At 33.8% G+C, this 21,632-nt stretch overlaps 1 protein-coding gene and 1 long non-coding RNA gene across 3 annotated transcripts; both read left to right on the forward strand.

Moving 5' to 3' along the window:
- Window positions 1-1,847: 1,847 nt before the first annotated feature.
- On the forward strand, window positions 1,848-5,538 carry LOC116109640 (oxysterol-binding protein-related protein 4C-like). Of its 2 annotated transcripts, none has more exons than XM_031395864.1 (7): window positions 1,848-1,964; window positions 2,851-2,997; window positions 3,433-3,678; window positions 3,748-3,856; window positions 3,946-4,231; window positions 4,581-4,683; window positions 5,244-5,538. In XM_031395864.1, exons 2-7 carry the CDS (start codon window positions 2,890-2,892, stop codon window positions 5,496-5,498), a joined length of 1,107 nt encoding a protein of 368 aa, XP_031251724.1. In that variant the 5' UTR covers window positions 1,848-1,964; window positions 2,851-2,889; the 3' UTR covers window positions 5,499-5,538. The 2 variants fall into 2 exon arrangements, with proteins under 2 accessions (XP_031251724.1, XP_031251723.1); XM_031395863.1 differs by having other exon boundaries at window positions 1,871-1,960; window positions 3,760-3,856.
- Window positions 5,539-11,267: 5,729 nt separating this feature from the next.
- LOC116109651 lies at window positions 11,268-18,813 on the forward strand. The gene is made up of 4 exons (XR_004124787.1): window positions 11,268-11,387; window positions 11,484-11,641; window positions 11,922-11,994; window positions 18,654-18,813. It is a non-coding gene; the product is annotated as an uncharacterized LOC116109651 (long non-coding RNA).
- The last annotated feature ends 2,819 nt before the right edge of the window (window positions 18,814-21,632 follow it).

The raw sequence follows: 21,632 nt of genomic DNA on the forward strand, positions 1-21,632 counted from the left end.
TATATCTAAGACCATTTCATTGCATTCCAATGTTCCATTCCAGGATTAGCATAAAACAATATAATGAAATAGCAAAAGAAAATCTGGTCTGTCTTATCTTTTTTGTCTGAGATTCAAAACGGAATATAAAATATTACCAAATGTTTTTTAGAAACAATTTGAACGCAAAACAAATTTTGACCCTTGTTTTAGACTCTTCAAAAAACTGTTTCTAAAACCACTTAAATTAAACTGTTTTTTTTTTTTTTTTATAAACAATAATAATAAAACAACTTGAAATTCGGCAAACAAAAATAAATTATTTAATGTCAGTTACGTAAATGAGAAAGCATTTGCTTGGCTGATTGTGATTTGGTTGGGAATCGCTTTGGCCGCGGTCCAATGTTCTGTTGTAAATGTTGGTTCTCAAAATGGTGGTATTAACAGACGCCACAAGGCACATGTAAACCCAGGGATATTTATGTTGTCTTCAGGATCAGTTGTCAGGAGGTATTTTTATTATTTTCGGTTTGATAAAACTAATTTATTTTACATTAATATTTATATAACTTCTTATAATCTCAAAGATGATATACAATATATGGTGGGTTTTTATTTTATAATACAAATATCCTACCTAAGACAATATATATAGATTAAATATAGAAATTATAGTTACTTTCACACTCCTTTCCTTTTTTCTTTAATAATAATATAAAAAAAGTTTTCCGAGATGTTCTTATATCACCTAAAGTAATCTTACCGACTTTCTAAATTTTATATCCTTTTCTCTTTCTCTTTTTCTTTTTCCTTTTTATTTTGGAAGTTTCATGGATGAGCCAAAACATGCCGGCCTGTTTATTGCGTCGTCTTTATTTCATTTTTCTATATTTATGTCGCTCTTTTTTTTTTTTTTATTATTAGAGTAAACGACTTTTCCCCCACCCAAGGTTTGTCTTAATGACACTTTTTCATCCAAAAATTTATAAAATACTATTTTCTCATCCAAAATTAATATTCAGTTACTATCAAAAACCATTTTTAGCAGTGAAATTTCTCTCCGTCACCACCATTGAATCTCCAGTCTCCTCTCTACAAAATCTTTCTCACTCAGACACTTGATTTATCGCTGATTCCAACGATGAATATTTAATCGATCACCACCACCTTATCCATCGGTCTCCACTTTACAAAAACCCTCTTATCTTGACTCTTAGTAACTTGTCGAATGCTGACTGAGAAAATAAAATGTATTTTGGGTATTAACGGAATATAAATGTTGAGTGAGAAAATGGTATTTTGAAACATTTTTTGTGGGAAAGTGACATAATGGCAAACCTTAGGTGGGAAAAAGTGGGTGCGTTTGTTTTGTTTTTTTCAAAATACTCTATTCCTATCCTGAAAAAAATGCATGTTTGTTTCCCTATTCTCAAAATCATATCTTATAATATTCAACTTTTGAACCCCCATAGGTTTATTAATTTAACTAAACACCCCCAACAAAAAAGTTTTATAAATTGACAAAAACACTCCCACCCATTCACATTTATCAAATTCCGACAACCACTGCAAGGAAGTGGTCGGAATCTAGCGTAATGGCGTACTACCGGTTGGATCTGGTTGTAGTACACCGATCTGACTGGAAAATGCTAGATCCACGACCAAAGATCTGGCCATTGAAAACCAGATTTTTGGCCACATTTGGTAGTCAATGACGACTAATATATGGCCGTCGTTGACCATCAATGACAACCATATATTTGGCTGTCAACTAGATCTGGCTGTCAACAGCAAGATTCAACCGTAGATCTGGCCGAAAAAAGCCATAGCGGTGCACAACCAGCCAGATCTGGCCGGTCGTGTGCAATGAAACAAGATTCTGATGGTGGTGATATGAATCTAGCAACTGTGGGTGGGTGGAGGTTGCCGATCGTGTGTAATGAAACAAGATTCTGACGGTGGTGGCAGGAATCTAGCAATTGTAGGTGGGTGGAGGTATTTTATCAATTTATAAACTTTTTATTATTGGGAGTGTTTAACTAAATCTTACTTCGTAATAATAATTCAACTAAATTTAATAATAATATTTTAAAAATACTACTCAAAATAATAAAATAAACGCAACCGTGGTTTACTCTTATTATTATTCTTAAAAATAAAGTGGCCGACCCTGATTATGCCCAATTGACTTTACATATAGACTTTACAAATTAAAAACCAATTGGGTAGCACTTTTTCTGATGATTATGTGGTGAATTTAGGAGGCGTGTTAAAGTATTTTAAAGAAACTTCGTTTTCATACACGCTTTGTTTCCGATTAGACATTTGTTGATTTACTTGCAAGATATAATAAAGTACAACAAAAGTTTATCTTATAATCATAATTAATAAATTAAATATCTTTCTTTATTACTTTTTTGATATGATCTTACAGTCCAACGTAATATTCTTTTTAAAATAATAAGTTTGACTTTTCATTATTTTTCATGTTTTCATTTCCCCATTTTACAGTCCCATATTCATTATATTGTCAAATTTTAAAGGAGTCTTCTCAACCCTTGGGTTTAATCAAATAAAAAAGTCTTTATCAGAATTTAGAAATAACAGAAATTCCCCTATTGTGAGTGAGCCGTTAGTGTACGATTAGAATTTATAGTACGATGAGTTAATTAATATTTATCAAATTGCCTTTATTATATTTATGTGTATACTTTTAACTTTAAGGAGATTTTTGTTATTTCTATAACGATAAAGGAGATTTTTGTTATTTAATCGTTCTCCAGGTTATTATTTTATTAACCCAATTTTAAACGTAATTTTAGCTACAAACTGTGCTTATTGAGAGCTGAAATGTGGTATGGTGTGGTGCAGGTTAAAGATGAGAAAAAAATAGTTCTTACAAAGCCATTGATGTTTGAAGGAGAATCAAACGGTGATTACAAAGCTCCAAATATTCTACAACGCATTTTAAGTCTTTTTAAGAATATACGACCAGGAGCCGATCTCACGCGCTTCCAGGCAAGTTTTTAATATCTCCCAACTTTTTTGTTTAATTTTTAGGTCCCTCCAGTTTAGGCAACAGTTAAGTCTCTGTCTGAGCTAGGAATAGCAATTGGGTGGATTGGGATAGGTTAAAACCCAACCCAATTAATGAGTTAAACCCATATAAAATTTAACCACCTCACTTCATTATATAAAATTAAGATATAGATCGAGGTTAAAGGTGGAAGGCCCAATCCTTAACCTGAATAAACTGGGTTGGGTGGGAACCCGCCCAGACAAGTTTTGTTGCCTTCCCTAGTCTGAACCTAAATGTCTTAGTTTCTAATTTGTCTTAACTTTATTTATTGGTTTGGTTGGTGGATGGGTGGTATATATGCTCAGACTTAATTTTCTCAGTTTTGACAATAAGATGTATTATTGACTTTCGTAGACTTGCCTTTGAAAATTCAGCTGCCAGCAACCTTCAACGTTCCCAAATCACACCTTCAATGTTATGGCGAGTCAGTGTACTGCATTAATAAAGATCTGTTGACCATTTGCAACCAATGTGAGAGCCCACTGGAGAGATTCACATCCGTCGTCGCTTGGAGCATTTCCACCGCACGGCCTACCATTTTTGGCTCTGCTCCTTTCAATTCCGTTCTTGGAGAGACTCACCATGTTTCTAGTGGCAACCTCAATGTTCTATTAGAACAGGTATTTGCACTTCAATTTGCATATTAAATGTCGTGATCAATTTTATGTATGTATAATTGTTGTGCTTAGCGGGTTACACAGGTATCACATCATCCACCAGTATCTGCGCTCCATGCAACCAATGAGAAGGAAAATATTGAACTTATTTGGTGTCAACATCCTGTTGCCAAATTCTATGGTATTCTCTATTCTTATTTAATGGTATAATTAAAATATTATTAGAGTTTTAATTACGTAATTATTTGAAATTAAAAACTAATGTTGTAGGTACTTCAGTGGAAGCCGAGGTTCATGGCAAAAGGCAATTAAAGCTACATAAATACAAAGAAACTTACGAAATGAACTCACCAAAACTCTTGATTAGATTTCTTCCAGTGCCTGGAACTGAATGGGTTGGCAACGTTAGAATCAAATGCCATGAAAATGGCCTAGAAGCCGAGTTATGTTTCAGAGGCGGTTCTTTACTGGGGCGTAGAGGAAGAGCTATTAAAGGAAAAATCTTTGAATCGTTATCAATGCAGACTCTGTATGAGATCGATGGCCACTGGGACAGGTACCTAAATTTTGTATATTAAAATTTGCAAATATATAGTGTGAACAAATAATAGAGTTACGAACATTAACCCCCCAGAGGGTTGATGAAATAATAAATAATAAATATCCCCCTAAAATTTTGGAAATAGCATAAATTCATATGCTGTTAGGTTTTAAGTGTTAAAATAAACAGTAGAAGAGAAATTTGGTAATACTTATTAATTCATAACAATGTAAATTCTAACGGTTCATAGGTTATTATTTGAGAAACAATAGGGGTATATTTGTTATTATATCATACATCCGAGGTCTATTTTTAACTCTAAATAATATTTTGCTTTTATTAATCTCAAATTTCAAAATTACAGGGCTGTCTCAGTGAAAGATATGCAGAAAGGGAAACGTAGAGTAATCTTCGATGCAAAAGAAATTCTTTATGGGCTCAAAACTCCTATTGTTAAGGATTCTCAAGTATGTTATGAAATTTATATTTTGTAATATGTATGTTTAATTATGATAGATTTTAGTTAGATAATACATTTAATTAATTGGATATGCCTACTAATAAATAATAAATGTTATCACTTTCTTTTAAATTTTTTTTAACATGTCTTGATTGACCTACTTATATATGAGAGGGGGTTGGTGACCCAACTCAAGAATTTTTTTTTTTTTTTTTTAATTTGGTTTTATTTTTTATTTTAATTAGATTGCATTTGTATTAATATTTCTAGATTTGATCCCATTCATCAACTCTTCCCATGTTTTAAATTATTTTATTTTGAATTTGCCCTCCTTAAGGTTAAAATCTAAGTCCGTCCCTAAATGCATGATGAGACTAAATTAGACAGATTGGGTTGAACGTTATTCCATTAATTGTCACCAATTATTTAATGTATGAATATCAAAATTGAATGTACAAAAATACTTCTTCCGTGAATATATATGCATGCATGAACTTCTTCATATCATGTATAAATTTAAATATAGTTCGTAGGTACTTTAATATATATGGGTTTGATTTTCTTCAGGCAGTGTGGCCAAGCGAATCAGCGGCGGTATGGGCTGAGGTGAGCCAAGGCATATTGAATCAAGAGTGGGAGAAAGCTAGAGATGCAAAGAAAAGTGTTGAGGAGGAGCAAAGGAAGCTGTTGAGAGAAAGAGAGTCAGCAGGAGAAACTTGGGTTCCCAAGCATTTTAATCTGACGCAAAGCAAAGAAAGAGGTTGGGACTGCTCACCTATTCAGGAAAGAGTACCACCAGCTCCAATTGTTGTCCCTCTTTGAATTTGATATAGAATTTTAATGTAATTATTTGTTTCTTAGAGTAAAGGATGCAAGAATTCTATGAAACCCCAAATTAAACACAATTAATTGTCACCACCATTAAAGTTAGTAAGTTACCAAAAAGAGGGAAAAAAACAACCAAAAAAAAAAAAAATTAACAAAAATGCAAGAGAAGATTGGTTTATTTCCTTTCTAAGAACCCGACTTATAGACTGTGGGTCAACTCAGCCTTCACCACTCACATCCAACCCAACCACCAAAAAACCACTTAAGCAAGAAAACAAAAATTAATTTGGTTAATAACTGAAGAGAAATTTAGGAGGATTTGTTAAACTAAGAGACATAACACGCCAACATGACAAAAATTTGATTTGTTTAAGCGGGTTAGCATTAACTCTAATCGTATTCGTCTCATATTCAACCCGTTTGTTAATTGTGACATATTTAAGTTGACGGTTCTCAACCCACGAACCTGTTTAATGACACAATTAATAAAACGGATTACCTCAACCCACAAACGTATTTATGACTCGTGAACCAATTTATGACATGATTATATGTTTATGACACAATTAATTTGTTTTAAAAAAAATCAAAAATCAAAAATAATAATAATAATAATAAAAGGTATGACACAACTGAAATTTTAAGAACAAAAACAAATAAAAAAAACATATTTTGTTAATTAAAATCAAACATATTAAGATAAACCGAAAAAAAGAATATACATGATACTGTAATTAAACTGGTAATTAGGGACGGAGGGAGGGGGTCAAGGAGGGCCAGCTGACCCTCCTTAAGTTTTGAAAATTTTTAATTAGTTTTACAAATTTGCCCCTAAATGAAAAATAAATTACAAAAGAACTCCAATCCAATAATCCATCAAATAAGTTAAACTCTCATTTTTCTTGTTGGGTTGTCAAAACTAAACCCCTCTTTCTCTAATTTCCAGACTGGTTTTTCTCTATCGCCCATAACTGATTCAACAATTTAGATTTCAAATTTTTTCCTAAATTTCTAAGTCTTTATCTACACAAATGCCGTTTTCTCCCAACTATCAAGCAGACAAGCCCTTTTTTTTCTTCAATTTGTCAAGTAATACTAATACATTTTATATTTGCATTCTTTTATTTTGAAAGTTTAAGGTTAAATTATTGATATTGGGACCACAAATTGTACCCATTTTTTGATAATGTCTTAGATATGCAGCTTCAAGAGTTGAATAATCGTTTTAATGAGGTAAGCATTTAATTGGTTGGTTGTTTGATATTTTTATGTCCAAATGAATCATTTATTGCTTTTGATAAACAAAAATTGATGCGCCTTGCCGAACTTTATCCAGAAGATTTTTCTGACTGAGAACTCATGACATTTGATTCTCAACTTAATGTTTACATTTTGGATATGCACTCTAATGTCAAATTTATGGGATTAAAGGGATTAAAGATCTTGCAAAAATGATGGTTGAAACTAAGAAGGATAGAGTATTTCCATTAGTTTATTTGTTGATGAAATGTAACCCTTAATGATGTGGCAATGGCTTACTTGAGGGACAGATTGGTGGATAGGAATACTTTAATTCTAAATGGTAAGCATTTTCATATTAGATGCACAACTCATATTTTGAATTTGATTATGAAGGGTGGTCTTAGTGAGATTAAGGATTGTGCTAGCCGAATTCTTATTTCAGTTAAGTCTATGAGGAGTTCTCCCAATAAAGCCCAAGCATTTGAAAGATGTGTCAAAGAAGAAAGGGTAGCTTGTAAATGTACGGTGTGTCTTGATATTGCTACTCGATGGAACTCGACTTACCTCATGTTAGATTCAGAAATAAAATTCAGAAAAGTTTTTAAAAGGTTGGAAGATGAGGATCCCAACTACAATATTGATTTTTCACATGATACTCTTTTAGATGAAGATTGGGAAAAAGCAATTGTGTTTGTCAAATTCCTAAGGAATTTTTATAAAGCTACAAATAGGATGTCGGGGTCCAACTATGTGACTTATAACAATTATTTTCATGAGATTGTAGGCATTGTCATTTCTTTAAATGAATGGGAGAAATACTCTAATCCTTCTCTTCACACAATGTCAAAGAGAATGAGGGAGAAACTTAACAAGTATTTTAGGAGTCTTGACAAAGTTAACATGATGATGTTGATTGCAGTAGTATTAGATCCTAGAAATAAAATGAAATATGTGAGCTGGTGCTACAAAAGATATATGTTGATGACTTAGAAAAGACTAAAAGGGTGTTCAGAATCGTGAGACACGTGTTACAACAACTGTATAAATTTTATGATGGACTTCCATCAAATTTAGATGAAAGACAAGCTTCCAATTCCTGTCCACCAATTGGAAATGATCAGCCTTTATGTGTTGATGGTAGTAGTGAGTGTGATGATATTGCCTCCGACCCTCTGAGGGAGGCATATGTGGAAGAGATGGAGGTAGAGGTACATGATGTTGCCAAGTCAGAGTTAGATCGGTACCTTGATGATAAATGTGAATCTGTGAGGTCTGATTTGAATGTATTGAAATCGTTTAAAATAAATGCATCAAAGTATACAATTCTCTTGCATGTGGCCAAATATATCTTTGCAATCTTGGTGTCCATAGTTGCGTCCGAGTTAGCTTTTAGTCCATCGGGTCGTGTACTTTATCAATTTTGGAGTTCTTTATCTCCGCCGGTTGTTGAAGTGTTGATTTGTACACATGAATGGTTGAGATCTACACCAATTCTGGCTGAAGATGACTTGGAGGATGCAGCGGCTTATGATACCGGTATAATATCTATTGGTTTTATTCTTATTCCTTTAATTTATTGGTAAATAATTTTATTCAATGTTTTTACTTTTTAAGCTACTAATTGAATTTCTTGTGTTTATTTTGTAGAAATGATTGGACTTCATTTACTTGATGAAGGAACATCCACGACTAATTTGGAGAATTAGACATGATGTTTAAATGTTTTATTGATTGTATTTTTGAATTGTTGTGTTTCTTGTGTTTATTTTTTTGTTATGTTATTTGGCATGATGAATGTTATTTATAATTTTAAGTTTGGGAACAGTAGTTGGCCAATTGTAGCAAATGTGATTTTTTAAAACTAATTGTAGAGTGTATGTGTGAATTATGTGAACTGCCAGCGGTGTATTTGTAAATTTTTTAGGGTGTATGTATTTGTTATTTTTTAAATTAACAGTGGAGTAATTGAAATTTTACAGGGTACCTAGGAAAGGAACTAGCCAGTTTTGGTTACTAGAAATTCCAAAGGGTACTCGGAACCACTTACCCCTAATCTATATAGTGGCAAACATATGAGGGTTTTCTAAAATATCCCCCAACAACATTTTATTTCTCTTGTTGCCAATTTTTTTGGAAAAATGTTCAAATAGGGGCAAAAATAAGTTTTTTGAATGTTGAAATTGAATAAGAAGTCTATGTTGGACAATCTAAATGATATATGAGAAAGATGTAAGAAAATAAGGTCTTTGAAAGAAAGACTTTGTTTGGCCTAAAACAAGTACCCTTACCTTGGTACAGTTGCATCGACTATCATTTATTGACCATTGATTTCTCAACGCCCATAAGACAACACTTTATAAGTTAAGGCCCAATCTAGGGTTGTTATAACTTAAGATATATTTGATTATTTATTAAGCTAGCAACTAAAAAGAGTTTGGTAAACCCCTTTAAAAATTGATAATCTCTAACGTTAGTAATAAATAATCCATTTAGTTAAGCATTTAAAAAATAGGCTATAGTAGCTATTAAGATTAGAAATTTCTTACTTAAGTTTGAATTACCAAAACACCAAAAAATTTATATAAATTAGAAAACAATTATACATGTTGATGCCAAATTTTGCACCAAACTAGAGTTGACTGTCTTGCCTTTTGGACCACGATGACTTTCCTGTTATACCTTTGTGGTTGACAGTAGTGCCGATCTCTCCCCTTGAAAGAAAACAGCAAAGGCTCTTGCAAAACTATAGGGTAAGAACGAGGGCTGGAGGCTAAATATGGTGGCGGTCAACTTCAACTCAGAATGCTCAAGTTCAAGTCTTTTCCGTATGAATATTAAGTTATCATTCTATGCCTATTAGCCCCATTTATATAGTGAAATAAAATAATGTTTGAGAGAGTTTACTTGTTGATGTAGGACTTATGATTGAGGAATGATTATTGGAGTTTTAGGAGAGGAGTAACACTAGCCTTACAAAGAGGCATACAAAGAGTCATACAAAGAGACAATCCCTACCCTTAAAATTCATGATTGTCTCTCTCTCTCTCTTTTTCCCTTCTTTTAAGGGTAGAGATTGTCTCTTTGTATGCATCTTTGTAAGACTAGTGTTACTCGAGAGGAGAGTATAGGATTCTCTCCTTAGTTTAACTCACTTTCCTTTTCTCCATAGATTCCTCCATTAAGTATGATTCTATTTCCTATTTTGTGGATTATCCCTAAAATATTTTACTTTATGCGCAAGTAATATCAAATAAGAATTTATAATTTTGCCCTTTGGAGAATTCGGGCACAACAATATATAATTATTGAACTAAATTAAAGATTTAAAAGTTTTTTTCTTATAATAAATTTATTTAAATAGCTTAACTAAAGGAAAACATCAATTTTGGTCATTTTCTGTAACATATATAATTTTTTAAAATCACAACAATATAAAAATTAATCTATAACAAGTACCATATAACTATTTTTCTAAATTTGATTATTTGCACAATAGAATCACCATAAAATATAGTAATTATAACAATTTTTAAACTAGTTCCAAATCTAATTTATAGGTTGATTAATCTCCCATGGTAGCTTTGTTACGGGATTTTCCTAGTTTAGTTTGTAATTCTCTATTCTTTATAAAATTACTAGTAACAGAAAAAAATTTATAGGTTGATTAATACCTATGAGTTTATTTTATTTTATGTGAAGAAGGAAGACAACAAGGGAGAAGAGGGGTAGGTGTCTTACCTGGATTTTTTTATTTTTAAAATTTGACAATTATTATTAAATTAGCCCTTATTTAAAAAAATGTTAAAACGCTCACACGAGTTATTGACTTTGTTTGTCTTCAAATAACCCTAATACATATAAGCCCACATGTGCGTTTTTGACTTTGTTGTTTTTTTTTAACTTGAATAGTTGTATATTTAGCCACTTGGATCAAGTGTCAACTACATACATACTAACTTAAGTAGTTGACATTTTGCATAAGACCGAAGTGGCCTTTATATATATATATATAGCCACTTTGGCTCAACTTGATTAGTTCTATGAGAGCCAAGTAGCCTACAAAATATATTTGTCTAGCAAGTATATGCATTTCTTAAACACCGATTTCAAGACATTTAATGTAAAACTTTTAGTATTAGTTGAATTATATAATATTATTGTAGGTCAATCCTAGTCTACAAACTCATTTATAGTTGAAGAAATGCTAAATAGGCCTAATAAAAGTCCGCTCATCATGCAACTAGCGCTTCTTGAAAACCGGTGGATTCACCACTTTATGGAGCAATTTGGTGGGTTATAAAATAAGAGTTAACGACATGGTCCCACCCAAAAAATGGTTCATTGACAAATTCATACCCACCTATTTTTTAAATACCATTTTACTACCCATAGTAGAAATCCGCTAACCGTTTTCATTGTGATAAAGGGTAGTATGGTCATAAGTCATTTGTAAGTAAAGGTAAAATGATCAATTGACATTTTGCACAGAAAATCAAAATTTAAAATTGCAATATGGGGAATCATAGGGCTGAAGTAATAACACGTGTCCAAGGAAGTTGACCTAAGGAAAAAAGAAAAGCAGAAGTCATTTTACTTTGGCGAATCTTGGAGGAGTCGATGTTGGGTTTTCGTTTAACAAAGGTCGACTGTTTTCTTGCGATTTTATAGCTATTGGTGATTCTTAACAGCGATTTACACTAACTGGTTGGATTGGTTGTTGGCGATTGTTGTGTTTAGGATTCATTCATGGTATTGATGATTAGTGTTGTTATTGAGGAGTTTTTCGGCGAACGACAAGTTTGATAGGCTACTTCGAGTGACGGTTGACTCGAGACTTCTGAGTTGCTTCTTCGTTGAGACATGCAACAAAGTTGCCATCGTTGAGACTTTCTGAGGTTGGTGTTATTCTTCGGTTTTGGGAATATCATTTGTTCAGTTTTTACGTTTTTATGGTAAGGCATGCAACAAAGTTGCCATGTTTTGGGAAGAATTAAAGACAAAGAATTGTTGGTTTTTACGATATGAAATGGCAAAAAATTATTATTATTTCTTTTAAAATAATGGATTTCACATGAAGTTTTCTTATTTTATTTGTTTTTGTTATTGATTTTGGTTGTGGGTCCATATTAGTAATAGTTACAAATGTCTCCTATAGTTTGTTATTTTTTCCTGCAGGTGGGTTAGAAAACATAGTTGGAAGAGACAAGAATCGTCATGAGTGGAATTGCTTCACATCCTAATAATATGGGTATCTCATGCCTTGATTGTTGTTGTGTTGTTGTACCCCTTTTTAAGCATTTGTAAACTTTTTGCATGAATGCATAAATTTAGGGATTGAATTCATGGTTTGAATGTTCTGTTACATGAGGTTGGATTGTTGTTTGTTGACATTCTAACTACCTAGTTTAGCTATGGTTCATATTTTACATTTCATTAAAAATCGCATGTTTGAACTGTTGGGTTTTTTTTTTTTTTTTTTTTTTGTTTTGTTTTTTTTTGCTTTTTCACTAATTACAATGCATAAGTTTTGATCACTGTGTTGTCTTATGCTTTAATAGATGTTTTAAACTGTGTGTCAGTATAAATTTTGGACCCAACAACAGTGTAAAGTCTAACGTTAAAGCTATTCTAAACTATGTAAATTACAACTGCTAAAATAACGATGTAAATTTGTTTGAATTGTGTAAAATCTGCTAAAATAACTAATATTGTTTCCCTTTTTTGATGTTATATAGAACATCCGTAGCAACTATGACTACATCATCCTTGTTAAAACCCAGCCTAAATCAATCTACTCATCAACAACAATCAAACACACAATCAATCACAAAACAAACCACAAAGCAAGAATTTTACCATGGTTCAACTATCCTTTAAGGGATAGCCTACATCCACGTTGAGTTCCACAATTGAGGGGCTCTCTACACTAAACTTATCCTTTGTTCAATTTACACAAACAACATTCAACTGCTCTCTATAGATTTCACAACACTCTCACCACTCTCTTGATACACAACTGTAAACTAATCACAAGGAAATACTCAACTTGTCACTTCCTCACCCGAAAGTAAACAAAACCCCTAATATGTGATCACTTGATCACAACTTAGAATACAGTAATCACAAAGAATTTTAGACGCAAGAACAAAGAACCCTTATAGCAAAGAAATCACAAAAAATGAGAGAGAGTAAAAATTCTATACTTTAGTTGAGTTGTCACGTGAGGGATGGGTCTTTTTATATGGCTGGGCAGGTGTCACATTGAGAGCCATTTGATCATTCTTTAAATCAAAGGTCACTAAAGGTGCAAGCAAAACGGCAGCGTTCTGACTTCACCTTTAACAATCTCCACCTTGAAGTCAGTCTTCAGCAGTAACACATCAACCCATTCCAGTGCAGAGAACCTTCCTACAATTGCTTCTTAGCTCTACCAACCCTTTCATCCAATGTGTAGCAAATTCAAGCAATGCTTGAATTTTGCTACAGTAACCACTTTTGTTCCCATGTCTGTAGGGTTGTTTTCAGTTGAAATCTTCCTCAATTCTATCATGCCCTTTGCAATTAAGTCTCTAATGAAATGGAACCTAGCATCAACATGTTTGGTTCTCTCATGATATACCGGATTTTTGCTTAAGTGTATCGCACTTTGACTATCTGAATAAATGACTGCCATATTGTCCAGTAGACTTCCCTCCTTCAAAATTCCTTGCAGCCATAAAGCTTCCTTGAACACATCTATCATAGCCACATATTCTACCTCCATGGTTGACAAAGCTACCAATGGTTGTAGTTGTGACTTCCAACTGACACAATTACCTCCCAAGGTAAAACAGTAGGAAGTTGTAGGCTTCCTTGTGTCCCTATCCCCTGCAAAATCAGAATCTACAAAGCCAAGTAGATCAAGTAGAGTTTCTTTTACAATAATTCAATCCCACATGCAAAGAGCCATTAATATATCTAAGCAACCATTTCATTGCATTCCAATGTTCCATTCCAGGGTTAGCCATAAAACAACTGAGTAATGAAATAGCAAAAGAAAGATCTGGTCTTGTGCTTATCATAGCATACATTATAGACCCTATTGTGTTAGAGTAAGGCTCATTTTCTATTTTAATTAACTTAGAGTTAGATTTGGGACGTTGTAACTTGCTAAGGGTGAAGTGACTTGCTAGTGGCATGTTCACAGGTTTACAATTTGACATTCCAAATTTCAGGACTAGTTTTTGTAGGTAAGAACACTACTGGATCCTTAATTCATTGTTTTTTCTATTCATTTCAATAACCATCCTTAGGATCTTCCTAGCACACCCTAAATCTTTCATAACAAATTTTGAATTTAGTTTTGATTTCAACTCAATTATCTTTGATGCAGATTTACTTATTAAAAGCATATCATCTACATAGAGCAGCAGGTATATAGGCATTTTATCAATAGAGGCAAAATAAGAACAACTATCGTATTTGCTCCTAGAGAACCAAATACTCAACACAAAGGAGCCAAACCTCTTGTACGACGGCCTAGCTGATTGTTTGAGGCCAAACAATGACTTATGCAACATACAAACATGATTGGGTAGTTGTTTATCTATGAAACCAATGGGTTGTCTCATAAATATTTTTTCTACTAACTCACCATGTAAAAATGCAGTTTTCACATCTAGTTGTTCTAATTCTACATCTTGGTGAGCTACTATGAATAACATTATCCTAATGGTTTTAAACTTAACCACGAGTGAAAAAATCTCATTGAAATTTACCCCTTCACTTTGTGTATACCCCTAGCAACTAAACAAGCCTTATATTTTAAGGGTTCAGAGGGAGTCATACCTTCTTTCACTTTGAAGAGCCATTTGCACTCTACTAATTTTTGATCTTTGGGTTTGGGGACCAAAGACCATGTGTCATTCACCTTTAAGGATTCCATTTCCTCATTCATTGCTGCCAGCCACTTTTCTTTCTCTTTGGACCTCATTACCTCTTCATAAGTCTCTGGTTCTATCCTATGTACTTCTATACCTGCAAGAAGAGCAGTGTAAATTAAATCTGCATAAGAGTACCTAGCAGGTGGCCTTAACTCTCTCTTGGTCTTGTCCCTTGCTAACTGATATTGGGACAGGTCTCCTGTTTGGGGTTCTTCAGCCTCTCCTTCTTCTTCTTCAACTGCTTGATCAGGTTGAACAGGTTGGACAGGTTGGGTAGTGGCTTGATCAGGTTCTTCATCAGGGTGAAGCAGCTCAAGGTAATGTCCTGATGACTCCACCTCAATATGTGTAGTCTCTAGTTGAGTGGGATGCTGATTGATATTGTTCATTGTACATGCATCAGTATTAGTGGATCTACAAGGAAATACCATTTCATTGAACACCACATCCTTGCTCACAATTACTTTTACCCCTAGGGATTCTCTATCCCACAACCTATAGCGCTTTGTCTCCTCTTGGTATCCTAGGAAGACACACCTAATTGATCTAGGTTCTAACTTCCCTTCAACTGTGTGTGCATATGCTGCACACCCAAATATTCTTAAGTGATCCAAGTTTGGCTTCCTTCCTGACCATTTCTCCTTAAGACACATGAACTCTATGGCACTAGAAAGGCTTCTGTTTACTAGTTAAGCTGCTGTGGCTAAAGCTTCTCCCCAAAAAATGTTTTTAGTAACCCTGAAGTGAACAAAAGGTACCTCACCTTCTCTAGTAAAGTTCTATTCATCCTCTCAACAACTCCATTTTGCTGAGGGGTTTTTCTTACAGTTCTATGCCTCAAAATACCCTGATCAGTGCAGAATTTATCAAACTCAGTGTTATAGAATTCCAGGCCATTGTCAATCCTAAGGGCTTTGACCTTCCTATCTGTTTGGTTTTCTACTAACAATTTCTAGCTTTTGAACTTAACTACGGCCTCATCCTTGGTTCTAAGTAGATAAACCCAAACCTTTCTATTATAATCATCTACAATTGGAAGAAAATAGCTATTTCCCCCCATGTGATATGACCTTTTTAGGTCCCCACAGATCAGCGTGTAGATATTCTAAGCAGTTGGTAGCTAGGTGAGTTCCTTTGGTGAAGTTCACCTTATGTTGTTTACCTAGAACATAGTTTTCACAAAAGTCAAGGTTGGTTATGTTATCTTTACCAAACATCCCTTGTTGCCAGAGGATGTTCATTCCCTTTTGGCTCATGTGGCCTATCCTTAGATGCCACTTTTCAGTTACATTAGGTTTTATAGAGACAAGTGTAATGTTAGGGTTCTCAGTGCAGTGTTGTTCACATAGTATATATAGACCATTCCTCTTTATACCCTTTAAGACTATACTGTTATTTCTATAAACATTCAAACAACCATTTTTAGCCCTATAACAGCAGCAAGATTCATCTATGGTACCTAGGGAGATTAGGTTTTGTTTGAGTTTAGGGATGTACCTAACCCTAGTTAGCATTACCAACCTACCATCGTTCAATTTTAGGGTTATGCGGCCCACCCCTTGAACTTTACATGCATTATTATTCCCCATATCTATTGTTTCATATTCACCAATTTCAAAATTTTGGAACCACTCTTTATTAGGGCTCATATGGAATGAACATCTTGAGTCTAGAACCCACTCATGAACCTGATCAGTTTTGGATACAGTGAGAACTTCAGTTTCCTTTATACTGCCACTATTAGAAGCTAGGTTACTTTTAGTGTTAACTTGCTTCTGTTTTCTAATCCAATCATAACAGTTCTTCTTTAGGTGTCCTGGCTTGTTATAGTGAAAACACTTCTTAGTTTTAGACTTGTTCTTATTAAAACCCTTCCCTTTCTTTCTATTCTTAGCATTAGTAACTTTCTGAGCACTACTTCGTGGCTGACCTGAATCTGATCTACCCTTCACAAACAGATTACTCCCATTACGTTTCTAGACTTTCAGTTCTAACTCCCTAGCCTTTAACTCAGCAATGATTAAATCAAGACTGGGAACAGTTCCACTATATTGCAGGGCATTTTTAACTACCTGATAATCCTCAGTCAAAGAATTAAGCAAAATCATGGCCAGACTAGTATCTCCTAGTTCTTGGTCAGTTCCTTTCAATATTATGGTCATTTTTTAAAATTCATTCAGGTTATCCTCTATTGACTTAGAACTTTCTATTTGATATGCAAATAAAGCACCCTTTAAGAAAGCTAAGTTTGGTGCAGACTGTAAAGCATAGAGAGATTCGAGTTTACACCACAACGTCAATGGCGTGTCCATACCATCTACCTTTCTGAGAACGTTGTCTGACAGATTCATCACAATGAGGTTGTGTGCTTCCTCGTCAATCTCTGCCTTATTCTTTAGTTTCTCCTTCGACCATTTCGTTGCATCCTTCTGCAACCTTATTATGTGAGAGCAAGGCCTTCATTTTCTTCTTCCAACTGTTGAAGTCTATTTTCCCATCATATTGGGTAATCTCCACGCGTGTAGTAGACATGGAGAAAATTTGTTTGGTACTGGTTTCGAAAGATTTCAAGAAACCTTAGTGTTCTACCCAAGATTGTTTGGTATTCTAATAATTGACTACCCGGCTAGGAAACTTAATTGATCTAGAGTACCAAAAACTGTAACAGATCAAGAAAGCCCCAAATTTGACAAACTCTAAGAATTCAAGAACCACTTTAATTGCTAATCCCTAGAGGTCGAAAACACCCTAGATTGTTAGGAAGCGATGGATCAAGAGCTCTTTAACAATTGCCAAGCTTCAAACGATAGAAATCTTTCAAGAGGGTGAAATCCTAGACTTCCAAGATTCGACAAAATCAGCTATTTAGCTCTGATACCACTATTAAAACCCAGCCTAAATCAATCTACTCATCAACAACAATCTAAACACACAATCAATCATAAAACAAACCACAAAGCAAGAATTTTACCGTGGTTTAACTATCCTCTAAGAGATAGCCTACATCCACATTGAGCTCCACAATTGAGGGGCTCTCTGCACTAAATTTATCCTTTGTTCAGTTTGCACAAACAACATTCAACTCCTTTCTATAGATTTCACAACACTCTCACCACTCTCTTAATACACAACTGTAGACTAATCACAAGGAAATACTCAACCTGGCACTTCCTCACTTGAGAGTAAACAAAACCCCCAATATGTGATCATTGATCACAACTCAGAATACAACAATCAAGAAGAATTTTAGACGCAAGAACAAAGAACCCTTACAAAGAAGATATCGCAAAAAATGAGAGAGAGTAAAAATTCTATGCTTTAGTTGAGTTGTCATGTGAGGGAGGGGTCTTTTTATATGGTTGGGCAGGTGTCATATTAAGAGCCATTGGATCATTCTTTAAATCAAAGGTCACTAAAGGTGCAAGCAAAACGGCAGCGTTCTGACTTCACCTTTAACAATCCTCAAGGGCTAGGTTTGCATCTTCTTCAACTCAAAACAATGCTTCACAATCTCACCATATAGGTGACAACAAGATTTAAACATTCTACTTTGTCTAAATTAATTTTTAAACAGTCATGACTCTATAAGTTTCAAACATTCTACTTTGTCTAAATTAAGTTATAATTTAATCTGCAGGTTCACAACCTTTTTAAGTAATGTGAGTTTGAACTTGCAAATGCATCGTAAGAGAAGGTAATTTTTGCAAAGGCAACTATGTGTGTTGAGGTTTATTTAGATTATATTTCCTCTCTTTCTAGTTTTGGTCATAGCCTCTTTGGAAATTGTTGCAATGTTTTGGTCAAATATTGATTACTTATTCTTGTGGCTGCACCCTAAACTGTTTTTTTTTTCCTTCTTTATTATCACTGTCACAAGTTGTTTGTGGAACTTGTTGCTCTGCTTTAGTCTTATGTTGATTATTTCTTATTGTGGCTACACCCTAAATTGGTTTTTTTTTTTTTTTCTCCTTTGTCATTGTCACAGGTTTTTGTGGAAATTCTAAATAGCAGTATAACCATCTTTGCCACCAATGATAAATCTTCAACTGATCACATTTTGCTCATTTCTTATGCTGTACACTAGAGAATGAATTTGTTTTGATAATACTGAATCAAGATTGTTATGTTTACAACATAAGTTATTTTTACCCGAACTTTCTATTCTTTTCTTTTAAAAACATCTATGCTTTTATTGTTATTATTGCACGTTAGCAGGTTGAAGAGGTCTGATGAAAACATTTCCAAATTTTATTGGGTTTAGGGTGACTAAAATGCATTGTGATTTTGCAATCTTAATTGACAAAGAGTAAATGTAGTACTAATATCAACTCAATACACACCACATACATGGACAAAATAGTAATTTCATTTGTGTTAATTTTTTATAATCTGACAGTTACCCATTTGCTAAAAAAATTGGGACAAATTAGTAATTCAATTATTTTTAAAAGATTGGGGTATCTCGGTGATTTTATTATTAAAATAGGGGTACATATGTATTTCATTCACATATACTAATAATAAAAAAAATTTCAATCAAACAATCAAGGGTATTATGGTCTTCCCAATGAACATATATGTTTTTACTTTTTAACAGAAACTGTTAACATAATTTTTGCTGTGGGTAGTAAAATGGTAATTAAAATGTGGGTGGGTATGAATTTGTCGATGGCCATTTTTTGGGTGGGAACATGTCGTTAACTCTATAAAATAATGTAGAGAGTAAAAAAGTATTCGATTAGGCTTACTAGGGTCAGAACGCATCTCCGAGTTCGAGCCATTCGGGGGCATTTTAATGGGGTATTTTAACACTAATAAACAGTACAATGCATTACTAATTAAACCAATATTCGTGAAAAAATCAAATTTTTATGTACTTGGGCAACCATAAATTCTCATCAACCATGACCATAACTATCTGGCGGACCTAAATACAAGCTAAGAGGGGCACATGCCCCCCTTCAATTTTGAAGAGTCCCCGAAAAATCCTTGATATACTTTCATAATGTTATTGTGCCCCCTAAAAACGTTAGTTCCTACTTTTATTTCACCTTTTAGCATTCCATGTATTATTTATCTTTTAATTATTAGTTTCTATATTATGTACTAGTTTATCTTTTATTTTGTTATTTTATTTCAATAAACTATTATCAATCTCTAACTTTTTTTTGAAAAGAATATTCAAATATTTTAATATAATATAAAATAACATTAAAGTAGTGTTTTAAAACCCGGCCTGGCTGGTTAAACCGGTCGGATTGGGACTTGGGGCCTTCTCCGAGTCAAGACGCCAATGTCCACTATTCACAAACCGGGTTTTTACGAAGAAGCAAACCTTAGAAAGGATGGCGGTGATCGGTGAGCAGACAGTGGCGGGGATGTTGGGGGGTTTTGCAAAGGACGTGCCGGTGAGTCGAAAGGTGGCAACGGAGGTGATTTCCGATGAGTGAAACGACTGGAAAAGGCAAAAGTCGTGCGGCCACAACAATGGATTACTGCCCGCGATTGGTGGGGTGAACAGGGGGGGGGGGGGGGGGGGGGGGGGGGGGGGGGGGGGGGGGGGGGGGGGGGGGGGGGGGGGGAGATGGGTTTTGGTTAAGAGACTAAGGGAAGTGTTTTGGTGGTGATGGGGGTGGTTGTCAACGCTTGAAACTAAGGTTGTGAAGTGGTGTGTTTGCTAGATTTCAAACCTTTAGGGACTTATAAGTGGGCATGTTGACATCACCAGTTTAACTCATTGATCAAATTGGTTGAACCGGTCAACCCGAGACTCGGGCTCTAGACCAGGTCAATACCCAGGTCGGGTTTTAAAACATTGCATCAAAGAGCTTTAATGAATCTATATATATTTATATGTAATTATTTTTCAGTTTCTTCTTTTCCTTATTTTTTATGCTTTACTCTACTCGAAATTAAGATTGATATCTCAAAAGTTGTTAGAATAAAACAAATTTATAGAATACAGTTCATGTTTTTAAGTGTAAATTTTCAAATTTGATATATTTATAACATGATGAAAAACAATTATATTATATGAATATACTTTAGATATTAATATTTCTATGTTGTCCCTTACTCCCCTCTCACATAAATTTCTCAGGTCCATAAGTATACGTTTATAATTACAAAACTTTATCCTAATTTGGTTTGTCAACTTTAATTAGTTTTGATGAACGTATGACTAGGGTAGGGCCAACATCAATTAAGCCGTCATTTTGGGCTTGGAAAAAAAAAATTATAACAAGACTTTCTTGCCATTTTCACACGCAATGCAAAATGAATTTGTAAATTAATTAGTCTATTTCTCTTCAATATTTACCCATTCTTCAAGTTAGAACTTGACTGTGCATGAACCTTTCACTATCAACCTTCAAGTCGTCCACCATGGAGAGCCGAGTCAAAAAGATTTCCCAACTAATTATATTTAGATGAAATGGAATTTTTCCTAATCGTGAAATTAAATTAAATTTTCCATTTTAATTTGCTTTATAAAAGTAATTAGGCCATGCTTTTAGACTGAGGAGAGTCTCCAAGAAGAGGCGAGTGGGGCCCGTCGACCCCACTCAAACATTTAAAAAAAAAAAAAAAAAACTTAATTTCTATGTAGTTGTTCTATCTTTATCTAGTTTTATATAATTTATTTTACAAATCGACTCCACTCATCTAAAAGTACAACTAACTTCTCTTTTTATATGTTTTGTTAAACAATATTTTTTTAGGGGTTTGGATATATATACAGTAAAACATTTCTATAGTGATACTCTATATAGGAATAAATTCTATATAGTTATAAAAAATTCAATTCCTAATTTGAGATAATTATAAAAAAAAATAAACTCTACATTGTAATAAGTTATAATTTTTCTAATTCTTGTCTTAAGAAAAGTTGCCTCCACATAGTAATAATTATCTGTATATTACAAAAAAAATATATGATATGTTACATTAAATGTTTAAGATGAAA

Source organism: Pistacia vera, unplaced genomic scaffold (assembly GCF_008641045.1).
Source record: "Pistacia vera cultivar Batoury unplaced genomic scaffold, PisVer_v2 Contig586, whole genome shotgun sequence".
In the NCBI taxonomy this organism is placed as follows: domain Eukaryota; kingdom Viridiplantae; phylum Streptophyta; class Magnoliopsida; order Sapindales; family Anacardiaceae; genus Pistacia; species Pistacia vera.

Excerpts from the sequence above, each read along its gene's own strand:
- LOC116109640 (XM_031395863.1), top strand. The coding sequence starts at position 1,919 with ATGAAACAAGATTCTGACGGTGGTGGCAGGAATCTAGCAATT. Across the intron at positions 1,961-2,850 it reads GTGGCAGGAATCTAGCAATT|GTTAAAGATGAGAAAAAAAT; the intron begins GTAGGTGGGTGG and ends GGTGTGGTGCAG. Across the intron at positions 3,679-3,759 it reads TCAATGTTCTATTAGAACAG|GTATCACATCATCCACCAGT; the intron begins GTATTTGCACTT and ends CGGGTTACACAG.